Source organism: Gopherus evgoodei, chromosome 4 (genome assembly GCF_007399415.2).
Source record: "Gopherus evgoodei ecotype Sinaloan lineage chromosome 4, rGopEvg1_v1.p, whole genome shotgun sequence".
NCBI classification, from domain to species: Eukaryota; Metazoa; Chordata; order Testudines; family Testudinidae; genus Gopherus; species Gopherus evgoodei.
Window position 1 is genome coordinate 60,600,358 of NC_044325.1, and position 23,024 is coordinate 60,623,381.

Consider the following 23,024-nt stretch of genomic DNA (forward strand, 5'->3'; position numbering starts at 1 on the left):
TCTAACCTGCATCTCCCTTGCTGAGGATTAAGTCCATTACTACTTGTCCTACCTTCTGTGGATACGGTGAACAACTGATTACCATCCTTTTTATAACAGCCCTTAACATATTTGAAGATTTATCAGGGCCCTCCATCAGTCTTCTTTTCTCAACGCTAAAAAGTGCCCATTTTTCAACCTTTTCTCATAGTCATGTGGCTATGGGTGAAGAAAATACTTTTTTTTCATTGTAAATAAAGGCCAAATTTTGGTCTCTTTTTCATTCCTTTTTATAAAGCTTTACTATTTTCAAATGCTGTGTATTTCACTGAATAGCTTTGGGAACACAGAGCCAACATATAGTGGGTGGAAAACCAAAAGTCTATATAATAGACTTTGAGATCTTTTTACTGCTTTGTTGTAGCATCTCTGATTCTAGAACATTATCAAAATGTAGGTTTATGTGCTATGCTTACTGGAATAATGCTACTGTTAGTTGTATTTCCTTAACTGCTGTTTTCTTCTGTGCAGATAAACCATTGCTAATGAAGCACACTACATTTAAACTGGGAAGCTTGATGAAAGGAATAGATAGATCAGTGATTAGCAAAGCTCTTTGCATATAAATCTCTGTGTAGTGGTAATTAGACTAGAAATCTCACTGAAGCAGACTTTTCAAAATCTCCAGAACGTGTTAGTTCAACCAGATCAGAAATCCCATGAGTTTTTTTTCAGTTTTTCACAAATATTAATATTATATTTGTCATATTCTGGCTGGACTCCTGAAAAGAGTACCAGGAGAGACAGGTATTTTAATAATTGACATTAAAACCTTATTAAAGAACAATGAAGATTAAATCTAATCATAGTTTGATATTCAAATATCTAATATACTCAGGTATTATGGATAACACCTGTATGTGTATATTCAGCAACTCCAGATGTTGTATGCCAGTCTGTCAGATATACTAGTTTGCAAGACTGCTATCTGTCTATGACTGAACAGCTTCTTAGGTCTCTCTTTTGTGCCTTAAGGCTAGCCCATACAAATTACCAGTGGTGCAAAGTTGTTGTGGGGTTTTTGTTTGGTTGTTTGGGGTTTGTTTGGGGTAGAACAGCTCATTTGCAGATTGTTCTACCTGAGGATAAAGAATTTGCTTATTACAGGATAATAGATAAATTGTGAATTCAGAAATAAACCAATTTTAAGTTCATGTAAAAAAATTATTTCTCCCTCCCACCTCAATTATTTATAATGTACATAGAGGCCATTTAAGTCTCATAGCTGACATTCTGGAGATTAGTCAACTTGAATACCAAAGATAATTTTCCAAGGATATACTTACCCTATAAGATTATTAGTGATTTAAAAAAAATCAATGTCTTTGGCATGTACTATAGCATGTACTGCTATTCTATCTTTTATTTCAAATGTTTTCCTTCCTCAGCAGAGCTGGGCAAATTGCTTGGAGCAAAGAGTTTTTGATAAACATAGTCCCCCTTTTCCCTTTGTGAATTATCTACAAACAGGTTTTTGTTTTGTTTTGTTTTGTTTTGTTTCACAGATTTGTTTATTATTCCCTGATATGTTTCAGCAGAAAAATGTACACTGTAGATTGTGTATGGAAAAAATCACAAGCATATGCTTTACTGTTTTTTTGGTCTTGTTTTGTTTTTTTAGCTACTCATTCTGTGTAATTACTTACCTATGTCATATAGTAGTGTGTCTGTTTCCTTATTGGATGACCCAAACTTTATGAAAAAAGGATGATTCCTTTATCTTTCAGTGAATTATCTTTGAGCTACTGTAATTCTAATCTGTTGTGTGAACAATAAAGAAGAGATTTTCAAAATGGCCATGAGGGAGGACTTTTGGTGTAAACACTCTTGGGAATATTTATCCATGTTAGCACTTGCAACAGTTTTGCTATCCATGAACATTCTTGGAAATAAATGCTTGCTTGCTGGAATCTTTGCAAATAATAAAAGAAAGGCAGTCCCCAAGTACCAACAAAGCACTTGCTTTTATTTGTATGAATGGTCATGAACACATTTTTGCTGTATTTGCTCAGCTCTAGTCTTAATGCTTTTAATCTTCATACCTCTCTATAAATTTATTGACTTACTAATAAATCAGCACAACAGTGCTGTGAGGTAGGTGATATGAATTTTATTGTACAGGTGGGTAACCTAATGAAGTGATATTAATTGTGTTGCCTAAAAGCACACAGAGAATCTGTATAAGAATTGAGATTAGAGCTCATAGTGTTAGACTGGCAGTGGGCCACATATTTAAAGGGCGTTGGGTGCCTAAATACCTTTAAAAATCTGAAGTATGGCTGTTGTTCTGTAAAACATGCTATATTTTAATAAAAGTTCATAATTACCCGTAACAGTATGAGCTGAAAGTGCATGATACCTCTGAAGCAGCACAGGAAACTCTCTAGCATTCATTCAAAGGATAAATTAAAAGGAGAGCCATAACTTATTTTTTTCCACACTGCTCAGCTAAAAACTTACTGTAAACAAGGAGAGACCACTCTGCGTAGTGAGAGAGAATAGTTGCCTTATTGATTACATGGAGTTGTTTTCAGACCTTTAACTTTGCAAAACTAGCATGTGGCAATTTATGAGATGGAAGCTGGTCACATATACAGACAATTTAAAAAAAATTAGAGGTGGGGAATTAACTCCCTGCAGGAATAAAATAATGTCTGTTATATAAAAGGGATCTTAAATTAAACTATTATCATATGTGCCAGAGTCAACACATCTTTTTGTTGATTGCTTTTAAAAAATCTCTTTTCTGGTTCATAAATTCCTTCTCCATCTTAGAACATGCCAGACAGTAGAGCATCTCCTTGTGATTCTGTTGGAATTACACTGGTCTGAGATCAGACTCTGATCATATTCCTCAAACAGAAATCATGTTGTGCTATTGAATAATGAAAGGGGCTTATAACAGGTTTACTGTCACAAACCTTTTTGAGAAGGCAGAAATATATTGATAATACTTTTAGGTATAAAGAAAAAAATTGATAATTGCTGAGGCTGATATTGACAAACTATTGCTGCTATCTGATAGTCTTTCAGTGGCATGTGTGCCATTACTTGACAGTTCTAATCTAGCCCCTAATGATCGGGTGTTCACATTAGAAAAATCACCATTGCAATTAGTATTATTTTTAGGGCTGTCAATTAATTGCAGTTAACTCATGTGATTAACTCAAAAAAATTAATCAATATATTGATTTCAGTTACAATACAGAATACAGTGTACACTGCTCACTTTATATTATTATTTTGAATACAAATATTTGCACTGTAAAATGATAAACAAAATAGTATATTTAGTTCACCTCATTCAAGTACTGTAGTGCAATCTCTTTATCATGAAAATGCAACTTACAAATGTAGTTTTTTTGTTACATAACTGCACTCAAAAACAAAACAATGTAAAACTTTTGGGCCTACAAGTCCACTTAGTCCTACTTCTTGTTCAGCCAATTGCTAAGACAAACAAGTTTGTTTACATTTATGGGAGATAATGCTGCCCTGTTCTTATTTATAGTGTCACCAGAACCTGAGAACAGGCATTTGCATGACACTTTTGTAGCCAGCATTGCAAGATATTTACATGCCAGATATGCTAAACATTCTTATGCCCTGTTATGCTTCAGCTGCCATTCTAGAGAACATGTTTCCATGCTGATGATGCTCGTTAAAAAAAATAATGCATTATTAAATTTATTACTGAACTCCTTGGGGGAGAATTTTATGTCTCCTGCTCTGTCTTACCCACATTCTGCCGCATTTCATGTTATAGTAGTCTCAGATTATGACTCAGCAAATGTTGTTCATTTTAAGAACACTTTTGCTGCAGATTTGACAAAATACAAAGAAGGTACCAATGTGAGATTTCTAAAGATGGCTGCAGCACTCGACCGAAAGTTTAAGAATCTCAAGTGCCATCCAAAATCTGAGAGGGATGAGGTGTGCTTTTAGAAGTCTTAAAAGAGCAACACTCTGCGGAAACTACAGAACCCGAATCACCAAAAAAAGAAAATCAACCTTCTGCTGGTGGCATCTGACTCAGATGATGAAAATGAACATGCGTCGGTCCGCACTGCATTGGATTGTTACCGAGCAGAACCTGTCATCAACATGGACACACATCCTCTGGAATTGTGGATGAAGCATGAAAAGACATGAATCTTTAGCACGTCTGTCATGTAAATATCTTGCTATGCCGGCTGCAATAGTGCCATGTGAACCACCTATTCTCACTTTCAGGTGACATTGTGAACAAGAAGCAGGCAGCATTATCTCTTGCAAACGTAAAAAAACGTGTTTGTCTGAGAGATTGATTGAACAAGAAATAGGACTGAGTGGACTTGTAGGCTCTAAATTTTTACATTGTTTTATTTTTGAATGCAGTTATTTTTTGTACATAATTCTATGTTTGTAAGTTCAACTTTCATGATAGAGATTGCACTACAGTACTTGTATTAGGTGAATTGAAAAATACTACGGATATTTTTCGTTCTTTACAGTGCAAATATTTGTAATAAAAATAAAGTGAGCACTATATACTTTGTATTCTGTGTTGTAATTGAAATAAATATATTTGAAAATTAGAAAACATCCAAAATATTTAAATTAATGGCATTCTATTATTGTTTAACAGTGTGATTAATTGTGATTGATTTTTCTAATCGTTTGACAGCCCTAATTTTTTTTTTTTTTTAACCTCAGCTGGGAAATGAAGGATGAATTGGCATGATGCTTAAATATACCTTGTTACCAGTAAGGATGTTATTGTTATCCATGTTGTTGTGATAAGGCAGCATGTGGAAATTTCACTGCTGCCCACATTGTATCAGTTTGGTGACTAAGTAGAGGGCTTCATTCTTCATTGCTACCAACCTGCCACTTTTCATGAGCACTAATTTTCTTAAAAATATTAAAATTAAATTCTGAATAGGGAATTTGATTTAAAAAAAATAAAATCTTTATATGACATATTGAGAAATTAGTCTACCTATGCTCTCTTATTTTGTTGTGAATGCTTCATCATCCACTGTTAGTCATTTGAGGTTTCAAACTAATAAGTACTTTAATGCTTTGGCAGGGTTTCTTTGCAATTGTTGCAGTAGTTATTCATGTTTTACATAATTTGTTTGTTATTTCAGCTACGTTGAAGGAACTCATATCCCAGACTATGGTGCGCTGGGCTCAAGAAGACCAGATCCAAGATCCAGAATTAGTCCGGATTATGTTCAACCTACTTCGTAGGCAATATGACAGCATCGGTGAGCTACTGCAGGCTCTGAGGAAGGCCTACACTATTAGTGCTGCTTCTGTGCAGGATACAATCAATTTACTAGCAGCACTAGGCCAGATTCGCTCCCTTCTCAGTGTCAGAATGGGAAAAGAAGAGGAATTGCTTATGATTAATGGATTAGGGTATGGAATTAACATCATTTTCTTTTTAAGTTATGAGTAAGGGTTTGGTAATGGGATGCAGAGTCTTTCATTTCTAGGTCACTGGCTCTAGTCTGACCCAGGTAGTATCTGAATGTCATTGCAGGTTTCAGTTGGCTCCTCGGCTGACAATCTGAATGTATAGGCCAAAACTACCAAGGATATTATAAAGATGGAACTTAGTTTTCATATCAAAGACAGCACCTCTGGATCAGGGTGGCAGTTAATAAAAGTATGAGTGAGGTGCTGTGCTGAAGCTTTGGCTGCTGATCCCCCACATTTTACCAGCTTTGTGGATAAGTAAAGGATTCATATCTCCATTGGTGTCAATCCAGTACCTTTCATGAACTCTAAATTGACTTCACTTTATTTTATTTTCATTTTATTAAGTTTAAGTAAAAAGTCATTGCTCAAGAAAGACTGTCTGATATCTTTGTAACAGGCAAGCCTTCATTAGATATTAGGTTGAAACCCAAAATGCCATCTCAGTAATAATGACTGACTATGTTTGAATTGGAAGACTAGGTAGTATTGGCAGTGAACCCTCTATAAGATTATGTTTTTGAGAGACCGACCTGGAGCATCCCCTAACAAATGAATACATGTCTAATCCACCTCTATTATTTTAAGCAGTTGATTTTGGTTGGTCCCTCCAGTGGCCGCTTTAGACATATTTCATTGTAGCCTGGGTCTGTTGTTTTAGTCCTACATGCATGTGGCTTACTGTGTGTGCATACAGGTCACATACATTTTAAGTAAGAATGAAATAAGAATATTACAGATTTTAAAAATTAGAGAGTCAATTGAATGAAAATATTTTACTGAGAGAAAGAAAGCAAGATGATTGTCCTAAGGTTTCTGAATAGTATCTTCCAAGACTCTTCATTAGGCAAGAATTGATACGAGCTGAACATGGTGTTTCTTTCCCTTACAACAGATGTAAAGTTTTCCTTTACCTTCTGGTTATTTATTTTTATTATTTTATTCTGCAGATAAATTGCCCTTTCTGTTGTTGCATTTAGCAATTCAGTATATAGTACCTAGCAGATTACTGTAAGACAGTGGTTCTCAATTTGGCCCTGATCCTGCACCATTAAAGTCTATAGAAGCTTTGCCATTGATTTCAAAGATCCTGGATCACGCCTTTTGGAAACTGAGGTTACCAGTAGCCCTTTTTGGGCAAGGTGGATCATTTCCTGCTCCTTTCCCCAATCTTCCATGTTCCTCTAAAGCAGGGGTTTTTACTGTTTTTTTCCTAAAATGCCAGCAATATCCAATGGGCCATTGCATCTCCTATAGCACCAGGAAAACTACTGTGTCCTATAAAGAGTTGTGAGAGCTAAGATATATATGAAGAGGACTCAAAGTAAAAATGTTAAAATATCCCCTCTTAAGGCAGCTGTACAAAATGCATTCCAAATGTACTGCACTCCTATAGCATCTTCCCTTGAAGTACCTCCAAGTGTTACAAACATTAATGATAGAAACTTCAGAAACAGAGGTAGGTAAGAACTGTCACTTCCATTTTACAAATGGGGAAACTGAGGAATGGGGCAGAAGCAAGAATAGAACCACAATTCTTTACTCATGATCATGTGCTTTGACCATTATACAATGTGTCCTTTCTTCAAGGAGACCAGAAGTAAAAATTGTTTAAAGCAGAGTTTCAAGTTGAATCAGCATATTAAATGCATAATATTTCATATCAAATTAAAGAAAAATGATGCCAAATAAATAAATGATTAATGTTTAAGAAGTGTCAAGCGTTTCCACTATTGTGATAAAAACTCAGAATTGAAATGATCATTTTGTAATGACTCTTGAAATATGAATAATGCTGTCCATTAAAAAACACATTCTGTATTTCTGAAATATCTGTTTTGATAATTTAAATGAAAATATGATTTTTTAAAAAATGCATTATTGATTTTTCCCCCGATTTAGGGATATAATGAACAACAAGGTATTTTATCAGCATCCTAACTTAATGAGAATCCTTGGTATGCATGAGACAGTTATGGAAGTGATGGTAAATGTGCTTGGAGGAGATAAATCTCAGGTAAATTCCCAAGTATTTTATCATTAGTTTTCTCTCTTCAACATCAGCAAAAACATATTAAGATGTGTAATAAGAAGCAGTCTCAGGGAAAGAAGGATTCTGTTTATGGGTTATGCACACCTGTATTATTTATCTAAGTGGGATGACATCAGATATGAATTAATGTTAAGAATTGAAAGTAATTCTTTGTGATAATATAAGAAAGCTGACTAACATTATAGAAGATGATTAGGTTTGATATGAGAAACTATATCATAATGTACAATCCTCTTTTCATATAGTTCCATCTTTAGGAATAATGCATTCTGAGTGCATGAAGGAGGTTTGTTACTATGTAAAGCTAATTTTTGTGTGTATATATAACTGGATGTCCTTGTAGACTAAGTAGCCTCACACAGGATAAAGCATAAAACATATACAACTGGTAAAGGGCTGCATTGCCAACACTGAAAGCAGCTGCATGATGGGGTTAATTAATCAAACTTAATTTTGAATTTCCAAATTCCATCTATTTGTAGGATTGTGTCTCTACCATAATATTATTGTAATGCAGTGTTGTCTTGGCTTTTTTAATTTTGTGGTAGCAAATATTTCACTCAAGCCTATGGTGTATATGTATAAACATATAAGCAATATGGCCTAGGGAATAGAGCACTGGATGGGGACTCAGAAGACCTGTATTCTATTCCCAGATCTGCAGCTGGCCTGTTGGGTGACCTTGAGCAAGGCACTTCCCCTCCCTGTGCATCAATTTCCCCATCTATAAAATTAAAGACATTAGAGGGTCTCCTTTTCTGCTCACAAATTATCTCCAAGTATTTGTAACTATTGACAAGTCTGTTCTGCAAACAGTGCACTTCTAATGTAAATACTCAAATTCTTGCTAAGATTTTTAGGCATTTTTTTTGTGAACGTTCTTGAAAATAAAAATTTTCTGCTTAAATATATGCAGAGAAAAGGCGTCTTGAGTACTAATGAAGTAAATTTGCAGGTTTTATTCTCAGGATGTTTGCATTTCTAAATTTTTGTTTGTTTTAGTCACCTAACACTAGTCAGGATCTTACCTTTGCTTCCTATCAGAAAGGCAGCACCTCCAATAGCACAAAGCCCTCTAGCCACACTTTTGAGGTATTGATTAATTTAATTGGGAACGAGGAAAAATAGAGAGACACACAGAGAGAGAGAGAGAGAGAGAGAGAGAGAGAGAGAGAGAGAGAGAGAGAGAGGTATGGCCCACATAGATCTTTGTTAAAGAGAACGTCAATCCAGTGATTTATTGCTGTGGTTCTCAACCTTTCCAGACTACTGTACTCCTTTTAGGAGTCTGCTTTGTCTTGCGTACCCCAAGTTTCACCTCACTTAAAAACTACTTGCTTACAAAATCAGACATAAAAAGACAAAAGTGTCACAGCACACTATTACTGAAAAATTGCTTATTTTCTCATTTTGCCATCTAATTATAAAATAAATCAATTGGAATATAAATATTGTGATACTTGAGCCTGTTTTTCACTTGTGAGCCTTGTCTGAAGCCCAGGCCCCAGATGGAAGGGCTGAAGCATGTAACTTAGCTTTGTGGGACCCCCTGTGGCTGGGGCCTGGGGCAGTTGCCCTGCTTGCCACCTCCTAATGCTGACCCTGCACTTGTGATCCCCCTAAACCTGTCCTGTGATCCCACTGTGAGCTGCAAACCCCACATTGAGAGACACTGATTTAGACTGAGTACTCCCAGGAAGACCTCTGCATACCCCTGGTTGAGAAACACGGATTTATTGTAGCTCTGAATCAAATAAAAGTATAGTGGCAGCCCAAGTATATTTTCAATATTTTGCTTAGCAAGTAGGCTGTCATTGTAAGAAACCTAAAATGATGTATGTCACTGTATGGAATACGTAATAAAAATAATGAAAAGATATAAAGAAAATTGAGGGAAAACAAAATTGTTATTAGAAGGTAATCAGAGACTTCACAGCTGAAGGCTTCACTTACACTGATGTCCACCACAATTGTTAGTGGATGTAGTGAGAACTTTGAGCAAACTAATTGTTTTTTTATTTTATCTTTTATAAAAAGAAAGGGAAAAAATTTAAAATCTAAGGCCCAGGAGTGCAAGAACTGTAGTTTTTAAGTGTGTTAAAAATAAAGATCAGTGAGAAATATAATCCCTACATCTTTGAAACAAGCAAGGAGAATGCAGAAATCATTCATCAGTTCAGGAGCCCTAGAGGGAGGGGATATGTCACAGATAAGGACCTCCATGTATTGTGGGAGACAAGGTAGGTGAGGTAATATCTTTTTTTGGACCAACATCTGTTGGTCTCTCTCACCAACTGAAGTTGATCCAATAAAATATATTACCTCACCCACCTTGTCTCACTAATATCCTAGGACCAACAGAGCTAGCACTGCACTTCATACATGTGTTGTGGGAGTAATACTCTACTAGCTTGAGGCAATGAGTAAAATGTGCCATCTTAATAAACTAAAAGTCTCAGACTACTGTTAAAACATTGATTTTGTCAGTGCTAACAAGTTCAGTGGGAGGACTTTGGGAGGTAAGCCACAACATTTGTTAGATAGTGCAGTATGTTGGCTTCTGTCTGATCTTTGCTGGACTCAGAGTTTGCCAAAATGCAGCTAGTTTTTGGATGTCATTCCTAGTGGCTGAGATAGATACAATTTTGAATAACACCCAGTCAGCTTTGACAGTAGCTGCCCAGTTATCTGCCTATTAATTATGTAAATATGTTTACACCACCTCTGTTGGAAACCATATTTGACATTTGGAAGCCCCTCTGACCCCACCCCTTGTGGCATCTGAAACAGAGAAGTAGAAACATGACCATCCTTTATTTTTTACTAGTCCATCTGTATGACAAAACTCATTCTACCCTTTTAGGAAACCAAGCCTGTGAAGGAGCACATTTCCTGGCGTTATAGATGTATATCTTACAAACATAGGACCTGATTCTGATCTCATGCTGGTTTTACAAAAGTGAGAGGAGAATCAAGGTCCAAGAATGCTCAAAAGATTACATGTTAATGGATTCCAATGTGCATGCATTGCAAAATATATAGTATTCAAGATGGTGGGGCAAATCCTCAGTAGGTGTAAATTGTCATAGGTCCATGAAGTCAGTGGAAGTATGACCATTTACAGCAGCGGCAATACAGCCCCTGTGGAACTGCCAGTATGTTAAAAGAATTTGTTTTAACTGCTAGTACCACAGAATATGTTGTAGACATAACTTTAGGAGACTAACTGATCAGTGTGGTATTTTTCTGCCTGCCCACTGAAAAATATAACTGTTTGCTTAGTATAACAGCTGTAGAAGATCAATGTATTAAGCTGAAAGAGGGAAAGAAGCTAATGGTTTCTGGTACCTATCAGAGCTGCCCTGTAAGTTGGATGTAGCTGAGTCTTACTGTTCTCATGCTTTTACTACCAGATGTATTAGTACTTCAGAGTTTTCACCTCAGTAATTACAGTATATGCATAATACACCTGAGATTTTCATGTGGCTTTGATCCAGGATTATTTATTTATTCTTTAACACAGTCTTGATGCCAATAGGAAAAAATTCGTTGGGGACAGAAAAGCAAGTTTTTCCAAGGAAAATATTTTGGACCATTTTTATAATGTTTTTTATTTTATTTTTCAGTAACAAAGTAACAGTTCCTCACCTACAGAACTATTTTTCATTTTCACAGATATAAACCCCCAAAATATTAAATGTCATCAAGAACATTAAAAAAAACCGACATATTTTATGTATTGCTTCATAAGTAGTGGGAATTTTTTCACAGTTCTGTCATCCAATGAATAAAAGGCTTACTTATTGAAAAGAGTCACCACATTTTTTAGGAATATGCACATTGGTTATTATACAAACCCGTGAATTTTCTAGTTCCAATGCTTACAATCAGTACTGTGTTCTCTGTTATGCTGTTATTACTTCTGAATATTACTGACTTGGTCCAAGCCCATTCTTCACCTGAACTATGAACAACAGGTGGCATTGAAGCAGCACTACTGCCTACATAGATATTAGCAGCAATGTTATCATTTTGTCAGGAGTAAATGCAACCACAACAAATAAAATAAAAGTTGAACTTATTAAATATATATATTATATTGCACCCTGAAAAGGAATGAATTCCAGTGATGCCTCAGCCTCCAGCTGAGAGTGTCCTGCTGTTGGTCCTTAAAAGTTCAGACAGGGGAGGGAAATGTCTGCAAGAACCTCAGATCTGACCTCAAGATGCACAGTCTAGAAGAACTCAGCTTGATTTTCAGATCTCAGTTTGAGTTTGCAGCAATGACAGTTAGAAAAACATCTTGTTACTTCTAAACTTAGTTAATTTGACCTGAAATCATCTCTACACAAAAATCTTGAAACTTCATAATGTCTTGGTTATCTTGGAGACTGCTTCACTGCAGTAGTCTGAATGCATTTATTTGCCATTTTAAAGCCTAAATTCATATCTTGTTATAATTTAGGATCTTAAGTGGAATGTTTATTTAAAAGTATTGCAGTTGAGGTGACCAGACAGCAAGTGTGAAAAATCAGGACAGGGAGTTGGGGGTAATAGGAACCTATATAAGAAAAAGACTCCAAAATTGGGACATCTGGTCACCCTAATTGCAGTGAATCTTTAAAAGTTTCCATATTGTGGCTCATAAAACTTGAAACTGTTCACTATGAAATATATTTAAGAAACCTTTTATTGTGCTGATTTGTGGAAAGTTGTATTGTTTTATTAATAGCTCCACATAGTGGGAGATGCCCAATGACAGTTTTGCAAGGATAGAGGTATTGACTCCAATTTTCTAGACAAAGTCCAATTTGTTTAATTGTTTGTCTGCTTAATACCCTTGTTGACTGAATTGGAGAACTTTATTCTTCATTTCTCCTCCATTTTAAAAGCAAAAAAATCTTGTGTAGTGCAGAATGGTTGGTGCGTTGCACCTAGGGTTGCCAACTATCTAATTGCACAAACCCCCATCCTCTTCCCTGACCCTTCCCCAATGCCCCACTCTAGCCCTCCTCCCTCCATTGCTCACTCTCCCCCACCCTCACTCACTTTCACTGAGCTGGGGCAGGGGGTTGGGATTCAGGAGGGGGTGTGGGCTCTGTGCTGGGGGTGGGGCCAAGGGGTTCAGAGTGTGGGAGGGGGCTCTGGGCTAAGTCTGGTGGCTCCACGAGGGATTTTGAGTGCAGGAAGGGCCTCAGACCTGGGGTAGAGGGGTTGGGGTGCAGGAGGGAGGGAGTGTGGGGTGCAGGTTCTGGGAGGGAATTTTGGTGCAGGAGAGGGTTCGGGGTGCAGGCTCTGGCTGGGTGGCACTTATCTCTGATGGCTCCTGGAAGCAGCAGCATGTCTGGCAGTGGCTCCTAGGCTCTGGGCTGGCCAGATGGCTCTGCATGGTTTCTCTGCTTGCAGGCACCACCCCTGCAGCTCCCATTGGCCGCAGTTCCCTGTTCCTGGCCAGTGGGAGCTGCAGAGTCGGTATTTGGGATGGGAGCAGTGCGTGGAGATCCTCTGGCTATGCCTCCGCCTAGGAGCTGCTGACAGACATGTGCTGCTTCTGTAAGCGGATGGCAGAACTAAGGCAGGTAGGGAGCCTGCTTTAGCTCCCGCTGTGCTGCTGGACTTTTAGTGGCCTAAAATCCTCCATATTGATTTCAGTAGCCTCCAGGAGATTGAGCCCAATTCCAGGAGACACCCAGACAAACGGGGAGCATTGGCAACCCTATCTGCACCCTGGAAGTGGCTGCATAATGAATGAGCATATATTTGTGTTGGATACAAAATTATGTAAAGAACATTTTTAAGGTTGTAAAGTCAAATGCTCAGAAGTCAGGAAATGGCAGAATTAAGATGGCTTGTGCAACCTGAATTTGTCCCTCTTGTGCATAAGCATTGTGATACAGCCATTAATTACCTGATCACATATTATATTTTTCCTCTATACTGCTGCCTCTTTCTGTGCACATAAAAGACCTGCCCTAGAGATAAATCCGGGTTGTATAATAAAGAAGGCTATCTGCAGCATACCTGCTTTATTTGTGTAGTGAATGAGTCGAGGGACTGCAGGAAGAGAAAAGATGGTCTTATTTTTAAGGCAGTTGAAAGCTGTCCTGGAGAACTGAATTATATCCCTGCCTCTTCTACAGAGCAGCTATGTGATATTAGTCATGTCACTAAAAACTTGTCTCAGATTTTCTTATTTTCTGGGTGCCTGGCTTGAGACCCTGAGGTCTGATTTGCAGAAGTGTTGAGCATTTAATCAGGTGATACTATCCCCATCAACCTCTTCGCCACCACAAATTGCTTTCCCCAGTCCAGGTAGGAGGAGGGGGCAGAAACTCTAAAACCTTGACTGAGGAAGGAGTTAGCACTTTGGGGGAAGTAGTGGCAGCATGGTAAGCCAAAGGCAATGGGAAACTGGATGCAGGGAGAGAACCTCAGGAAACTGTGTATAGAGTAGGGTTGCCAGTTTTGATTGGCTGTATTCTGGACATTCCATCATGACATAATCTTTAACTAAATATTAATCTTTAATGCCCGGAGACTCCAAGACACTCTGGAGGGTTGGTATACAGCAGGCTGCAGTACAAGTCAGAGGACCACGGGCGGAACAGAGAGTGACTGCTGGACATTGCAGCTGGGAGCAGGTCTGTGCAAGGAGTGGGTTGGAAGTCAGTGCAGTGGAACTCCAATAAGAGACATACTACTAAGCATTGTAGCCTGGACACTTGTAAACTCCTCTCTGCTTTGAACAGAAGCCTGGAATAGAGAGGGAATCCTAGGCGCTGGGCCTGAAGAGGTCTAATCCTTCACTGGACTGCCACTCAGGAGTCCACATAAGAACTGCTTTGTCATTCTTTGAGCTGTAACTGTTTAAGCCACTGTTCCTAGGGTATTTGCGATCTTCCCCTTTTTTGTCCGTCCTAGTAAAATACCTTTTCACTTCAGTCAAGGATCTGAGCCCAGGTCTACACTAGCAGAGGGTAGGGGGTGTCTACCTAAGATGCACAACTTCAGCGTGAATAGCGTAGCTGAGGTCGGCATAGCTTAGGTTGACTTACCTGGACAAGAGGATGGCAGCGAGTCAACCACTGCTGCTCCCCCATCGACTCCGCTTCAGCGTCTCATGAGCTGGAGTTCTGGAGTCGACAGGGAGTGTGATTGGGGATTGATTTTATTGTGTCTGCACTAGACGAGATAAATCGACCCTCACTAGATCGATCGGTGGGTAGTGAACAACTGCCCTGAGTGGTTACTAGGACCCATCAGCACTAGTGCCTACAGAGTCTCCCTGCTGAAGCACCTTCAGTGCTTGCCTCCAACTCAGAGTACACCTGGTGTACTACCCATACCATAGAAGTTTGGTGTACCACAACACTGGACAGCTATAATATTTACAACTCACAACTACAGGTGAAGTCAGTGGAAGCTGTACTTTGAAATATTAGTGCTACATAATGCTTAATAGTCTGAAAAATCAGGTACTAGATGTGTCAGTTTGGGCACCCAAAATTAGTGGGAAAATTTTGACCTTAACTTGCCTGGATAGTTCTCCACTGCAATTAAACACACACAGCAGGCCTGTGCCAGCGGACTTTGACTCACGGGACTCCAGCTAAGGCTCTTTTTAATTGCGGTATAGATGTTTAGGCTTGAGCTTGAATGTGAACGTCTATACTGCAATTAAACAGCCCATTGGCATGAGCCACATCAGCCCCATGAGCCTGAATCAGCTGACATGGGCCAGCCATGGATGTTTAATTGCAGTGTAGACCTACCCTGTGTGCTTCAGTTCCCCATCTGCAAAATGGGGATCATGATATCTTGTGCCTCACAGGGGTCTTCTGAAGATAAATTGACTAATATTTTTGAAGCACTCAGATGCTACGCCCATGAGGAGGTTGTTAATTCTCTCTTTATAGCAGGGTTTGGATGATGTGCTGTAAATGAGGCATGGAGCTGCACATTGAACAATAAAGATATACCAAAACATTCAATATCTGCTCATTAAGTGAACACTGTCTATCCTGTATATTGAATGAAGCCAGGGTCCTGTGGCTAAAATACTATGTGATGATGTAATAAAAGACATATGTAAGATAAATATTCTTCTGTCAACCTAGCTGCTTCTACAGGGGGGCTAGGTCAACCTAACTACATTGCACTGCATTTTTCACAGCCTTGAGTGATGTAGCTAGATCAATCAAATTTTTAGGTGTAGACTGGGCCTAAGATTACACTGGCAACCTTAATTCTGGAATTTCCTAACTTTTAACATACTTTTTTCTGTGTAACAATGTATAAACCCTGTAGTCCGTAAAGTACTTTGGGATATAGAAATGGTTGTTCATAGACCATCTTTTTTCACTCCTAAATTGCAAAGGGCTATATCCTGAAGCTCTGCAGAATGATTTATATCATCATTTTAGGCGTGCTGTTAAAATGAACCTAAGAGAAAGGTGCAAGGAAGTCTTTTTCTTCCCCACCCTCCCCTCCCACCCCCCGAGACTAACTGGAGTTAAGGCATGCATATAAGAGCCACTGACTACATTGGTCCTGTCATAAAAGTTTCTTATTAGGAATACATGAAGAAGAATCTGTGCAGCATTGGTAATTAACATATTTAGTTGCTTTGTCAATTTTCTTCTTTAGCAGATCGCTTTTCCTAAGATGGTGGCAAGCTGTTGTCGGTTCCTGTGCTACTTCTGTCGAATCAGCCGCCAAAACCAAAAGGCCATGTTTGAGCATCTAAGTTACTTGCTGGAAAACAGTAGTGTTGGGCTTGGTATGTCATGTAACTTTGACTGCTGAAAGCAACTCCCATGGATATTGCAATATCGCAGGACTGCTGTCTGACTTGTTTATCAAGCTGAGGCATGGTATTGTGAGGACCTCTTTGAAGTTTAAATTCAATTATTGGATTAATGTTAATGAAAAACATAGTTTTCTATCTTTCTATCATTAGGCTTCTGTGAATTGGATTACAAACAGAAGAATCTAAAGCTGGGTTATTTAAACATAATGAAAGAGTTAGGAAGAAAGCCATATTACTTGATCCCCCTTATCTTTGATACAGTTATTTCTGGAAATTAAAGATTTAATTTAACCCTTATAATAATGCTGGTGTCTTTAGTCTGCCAACTAATGAATGGTTAGGAAGGTGTGTGTGTGTGTGTGTGTGTGTGTGTACATATATATATTATTATATTATTATTTTAAAAGTTAGTAATTCAAAGATCTTTCCCTGAAGTGCAACCATATGACTTGAAGTTTCATATTCTACCCCCAAAGCCTGGAAGTCCATAATTCTTAATTTTAGTGTAGCCCAAGAAAAAATGACTTTCTTATTACCAACCTAAGAGTAAAATAAAGAAATAGTAGGTGATGATAGTAACACAATGTTCCAACCAGGTATACACATTTTTAAACACTTGAGATGATCTTTTGATAACACTTCATGCCCTCTAGAGTTATAGAATGAAAATTTTCTCTATGTTGAGGACATGTAACTTCTGTTGAATTTCTCTAAAGTTCAGTTTTTATGAGTTGTTATCCCAGGCTGCTTTGTCCATGTCTTTAAAGCAGTAAAGCAGTGGATATAGGTCCTGAATCAGCACAGAAATTAAGCATGTACTTAAGTCCATCCCTATTCAGTAAAGCACTAAAGCTTTGCTTTGTTGAGTTGGGACTGTAAAACATACTGTATATGAATATATTTGAGTATGACCTAGATTACAGTGTAACTGCTGCCCTCTGCTGCACAACTTTCATTAGTGCAAACTAAATAATTTTAATTACCATATTTTTCTCCAGCATCTCCTTCTATGAGGGGTTCAACTCCACTAGATGTTGCGGCTGCCTCTGTAATGGACAATAATGAGCTTGCACTAGCTTTGGAAGAGCCAGACCTGGAAAAAGTAAGTGCTTACTATTAGCTTATTTTATTTTATTTTATTTTATTTTATTTTGCTCTATGTTCTTTCTGTCTCCTTCTAGTCAGATCATGCCATAATAAGGTTGAGGTTTTGCAATAAATGTTTATTAATTATTTGATCACGCTGCAACAATCCCTTTCTCATCTTGCAGTAATGTAGGGCAGAGGGGCAATCTTCCTGACTCCTCTTATTTATAGTTGTTAAAGGGCAGCATGATATTAAGGGCAGGCTAACTGTTCCAATTCTATGTTCTTTTTATAGCAAAGCCATGTAATTAGTTATTAAGGGTAGGGTAAAATAAAATATCTTTAAAATAGGTATTGTTTTAAATTGGCATGCGTGAACTGGATTTGCCAGATTGGAAATATTATTGGTTTTTGTGCTCCAAAAAGCTGCCTTGGAATTTGAAGTCTTCAACATGCACCAGTAATCTGCCTCAAATTGGAGCAACACACTTTTCCTCTGGTTGATACCCGGATCCTTACTTACCCTAAATGTCTTTTTTAAAGTAAAATTAAAGCATGCTAGGATTACATTTCTAATTTCTTCAGTATCCCCTGATTAAATTCCCAATTATTATGTGATTACATTCCATTGTGTATTCAGTACGAAACTCAATAGAACAAACAAATTATAGATAATGCAGAAAGTTATGGCTATAGCAAAGGCCTCCTCACACTTTCCAGTATAAGTCTCTACTTTCAGGTCTTATAACTTTGCAAAGCTAACTGTTTGGGTTAAAATTTTCTATGACAGGTATATGTCTCAAGCTAATTTTTTTTTCTTTTAATTTCAGCTGAAATGGTCAAGCTGCTTCTCAAATGAGATTTAGGGAAAATACATTGCTTTGTCCATGTTAAAAATAATAATAATTAATAATCTTTCAGCTATTTAAGTGAGAAGTTCTAGTGCCTCCTTGCTTTGAAACAGGGACTTGAAAGTACGTTGTAATGGGATCACCTTGGTCTCAGGGATATATCATATGTTGTTCCTGTGAAAATTCATCCGAATTTGGCCAACATATAAGCATCTAGTTTTGTCTCAGTATTGGATGGGGGACTACTCAAAAAGAGGACTGTCCAGGTTAAAATCAGACAAATGGCCGGGGTAAGGCTGCAGTGTGTGTGGGGAGGAGGGTGTTAGCTGCTAGGTGCAGAGGGAAAGGGGAGCAGGAACCAAGTGGGGTGGAGAAGCACAAGGGGTGAGGCAGGAATCAGGTGGCAAGGTGGTGGATAGGAGCAGAGCAGGACAGAGACGAGCTGCAGGGGTATGGCAGCTGGCAACAGCAGAGAAGGAAGAAGGTAGTAGGCAGTTGGGGGTTGGATAGGAACAGTGGATAGTTCGTAGAGGGTGTGGGAGAGAAGCTAGGGAAAGAGGGTGCATGGGCACAGAAGGGAAGGATGCGGGAGGTGGATAGTTGGTGAGGAATCAGGAGGAGAAGAGGTCAGTAGTCTGAACCTTTGGGTATGAGCAGAAGGGAATTGAATGGGGACAGGAGTCAGGCTGTAGGCATGGATGAGGAATGGAAGAGGATGGGGCAGATCTAGATGGCAGTGAGGTGGAGTGAATAGGCCAGAGGGGGTGGATAAGAACAAAGGGGGAGTGAGGCAGGTGGTGGGGGTAGATAGGATCAGAAGGGGATGGAGACAGGATCCCCGGTGATGTGAGGGCACAAGGGCAGAAGGGTTTATAACCACTTGAACACATTCTTCTCTAGAAACTGGAATTGGACCCAGGTTTCCTAAGTCTTTATATTCCTTGCTGTCAGCAAATATCTGTGAAACCACCTGCCAGAATGTCTTATTTCCCTCTACTGGTTGGTCCACATAGATCAATGTTTCCCAAACTTCTTTTTTCGCAGACTACTTGAAAATTGCTGAGGGTCTTGGCGGACCACTTAATGATCTTTCCAAATGTTGTTTGTACTGTTAGCCAACTATTGTAAAGCTCTTTGGATAAAAGTGCTATATTAAAACAAATCTTAATAATAATTAATGGGATGTTTTGTTCAACAAATAAAAGCATGCAACTCATATTTTAATACCTTTCTAATGTGATGGATGTGCCCTCTCTCCCCCACCGCGGCAGCCCCCGAGCTGGGACTGGAAAGAAGGAGGGTCCCTTTCCGGCAGCCACAGCCCTGGAGCTGGGGAAAATTGCCTCTTTCTCTGGCCACTGAAGCCCTGTACATCCCAAATTCCCCCCGCCCCCTGTTCTCATCCCACTTCCCCCTCCCACCTACCTCCTATTCCCCTAAGGCCACCACCTCACCTTACATGTGCATCTTCTCAGGGGCTGGCACCTAATTAGTGAAGCCATGCCTGCATGGCTCCACTAATTAGGTGGGTGGCTAATTCTCTCGTATGCAGCCGCCCAGGGTACCTTAGAGGAAACTATACATGGACCACCTGAATGGAAGTTGCAAACCACTGGTGGTCGACGGACCATAGTTTGAAAACCTCTGACACAGATGATAGCCTACTGTTATTAAATTACTGTATTAGTTCAAGTGGCTGAGGACTGTTCTGTGGATTGAAAGGTCCAAATCCTACTGATGACCCATGTGGGGATCATTGTGATTCCACATGCTGTAATTTCTGTTGTTTCATTTTACTTTTTAAAAAAATTAGGAAATTACATGCAAAAATATGTGCAAAGAACATTAAGGGTGCAAAGTCAAGTACTCAAAAGTTAGGAAGTGCTAAAGAGGATGGACCGTCTTCTGGGAATCAATCAAGATTGTATAATAAATGACATTGTCTATGGGATCCCAGTCTCACTGGTTGCAAAGTTGGAAGGCGTGAAGTGAAAACGCAGGAGATTGCAAGAAGAGAAAGAATGGTCTGGTGATAAAGGCAGTCAAATGCTGCCCTACAGAATTGGATTCTATACCTGCTTTTGCCATAGAGTTCCTATGTGATGCTGGGCAAGTCATTTAAGACAAAATTTCTTCTGGCTGCTGTGTGTGTCTTGTTTTCTGGTAGCCCAACTTGAGACATTTGGGTCCACGTGCACAGAAGTGCTGAATGCTCACAGTAGTAACTGAAGTCGGTTGGAGCTGTGTTTTGAACATATAAAATGCTATGAAATTGGCAAGTACTCTGAAAAATTAGGGCTTATGTGTCTCAATTTGGGCACCCAAAATTAGGTGACATTTTTGACAATTTTGGTCTTAATCCCTCAGCACTTCAGTTCCCCATGTGTAAAATGGGGATAACAACACTGCCTCCTGTTACACCAGTGTTCTGGTGATAAAATTCATTAATGTTTGTGAAGTGTTTAGATATTAGAGTGATGAGCACCATAGAAAAACTCATGAGGAAATTAATAATTGTGTATTCAATGCACGATTTGAATGGTGTGCAGTTAATAAGGCCACACATGATTAAGATAAAATGAAATATTGATTATATATTCGGTGAGTACTGTCCATCCTGTATACTGAGGCAGAAGTCCTGTGGGGAAAAAAATGAGTTAATGTAATTAAAGATGGTATAATGCATACAACTGGGGTGGGACTGGGAGTGCAAATTAAGGTTGTACAGGCAACCTTAATTTTGGTCTTTTCCAAACTTTTGAGTGTGTGACTTACAAACTTAACATTATTTTAATATTTTTGTATGTATATATAGTATATATTAATTAGAATTGAGGATTATAGTGAAAATTATTAGCCCACAGCTTGATGGTTGAGCCCTACAGTAGGATAAAATACTCAAAGCAATGGTTTTCTATCATAAATATGCTATTTGAAAAATCCTAGGAGAGAGAACTACTGCTTCTCTTTCCTTCTTTTCCTCTCTTCCTTACCATCTCAAGTTATCCTGCAGTATGGTACACATTAGAAGTTAATAGTAAAATTATATGGCCCATGTTTTGAAGGAGGTAAGACTATTAACTACATCTTACTATAAATTAACTTCCAACCTCTTCTCAAAGGTTCATCTAGTAGTTTTTGACATTTCTCTTGGTAAGTAACATTAGATTTGGTATCTATAGATTACAGAAATTCCAATTTAATTCTTGCTGGATCGTTAGACTTTTTCAATTGTGTATTGATCAATTTTTTGAAGAGTTTGAATATTTGTACTTCCATTTAGTTTTACTTTAATTATTATAATTCTCCAAAAAAAATCTGATTATGAAATCTCATCACTTTTGAATATCAACATTTCCATTGCATAGGCAGGATCAGGATTTCACCCAGAAAGTTTAACAGCATTGTTTCACATTAGGTACCTTGGAAGTGGCAGGAATTTTGCTCTTGCTCTGAGCTAGGAATCCAAAACAAGTTCTTAAGTTGTTAAATTGTTGTTTCCTAACTTTCTCTCTACAGTTTATTTAATATAGGGGGAAAAATTGGACTTTCACAGTTCTTGATTCTTTGATTTTTCACCTCCCAAATTAAAACACTGTCAATTGTTTTATGGATGTTCTGGTCATGTAAATAGGCCATCTTAAAAATAAGAAGGTTTTAGGTTTTTCATTATTTGATATAGAAAACTAAGAGCTAGAAAAATAAATTGATGCAATGTTAAGCATAACCACATTGTTTCTCAGAGGCAAGTCAAAACATTTGCTATATAAAAATATCTTGTAATTTATTTCTGATATTCTGTTTTGTTTCAAAAATCGATAACATTATTAGAAATGTATTTCAAAACTAAAACATAACAAATTTTTAATACTGCAAATGCTTGTATTTAACAGGTTGTCACCTACTTGGCTGGTTGTGGACTTCAGAGCTGCCCTATGCTGGTAGCTAAAGGATATCCTGACATTGGATGGAATCCGATAGAGGGTGAACGTTACCTATCGTTCTTAAGATTTGCTGTCTTTGTTAACAGTAAGTTTAAATCTTTGGCATCTTGATTATCTTAAGACATGTTTTCTTAAATGTTTTAAGAAAACCGCATGTTTTACACATTTCTCTATCAGTGAAGTATTTTTGTGTGAGTGTAGTGTTTGTGAAAGATGCTGGATAAACAGTACTGAAAAATTTAGTCATTTCTTCCTGTTGCCTGCCAATGTATCTTAATCCTGAAATGAAGAAACAAACTCTAGAAGAGAAAAAGTAGTTCCTTCTCAATGATCATTCATTTCTTGGACACTTGGCTGAGACTGCTGATGAGGTTCACAGATTGCAGTTGGCGCTTGAGAATATGTCTACACTGCATGCTTCTTTAAGCAGCATGTAGTGTACATAAACATAGCTCTCCCAGCACAGATATGAATAGCAGCATTGACTGGGGGAGACCTGGCTTAGGTGAGTAAAGACATGCCCAAGTACACACCCTACATCAGAGGTGGACAGACTATGGCCCGCGGGCCACATCCACCCCGTGGGACCCTCCTGCCCCACCCCTGAGCTCCTGCCCCAGGAGGCTAGCCCCCAGCCCCTCCCCTGCTGTCCCTCCACCTCGCAGTCTCAGCATGCCCTGCCACAATGCTCTGGGTGGTGGGGCTGTGAGTTCCTGGGGCAGCACAGCTGCAGAGCCCGCCCTGACCTAGTGCCCTCTGCTGCGTGGTGCATGGCT

At 38.5% G+C, this 23,024-nt stretch overlaps 1 protein-coding gene across 1 annotated transcript in view; it reads left to right on the top strand.

Moving 5' to 3' along the window:
• RYR3 (ryanodine receptor 3) overlaps positions 1 to 23,024 on the top strand; it is a 607,531-nt gene that overhangs the window by 321,199 nt on the left and 263,308 nt on the right. Inside the window, 5 exon segments of the mRNA XM_030559417.1 lie at positions 5,172 to 5,445; positions 7,408 to 7,522; positions 16,205 to 16,337; positions 17,366 to 17,469; positions 22,198 to 22,333. Coding sequence (XP_030415277.1) covers positions 5,172 to 5,445; positions 7,408 to 7,522; positions 16,205 to 16,337; positions 17,366 to 17,469; positions 22,198 to 22,333 — 762 coding nt within the window.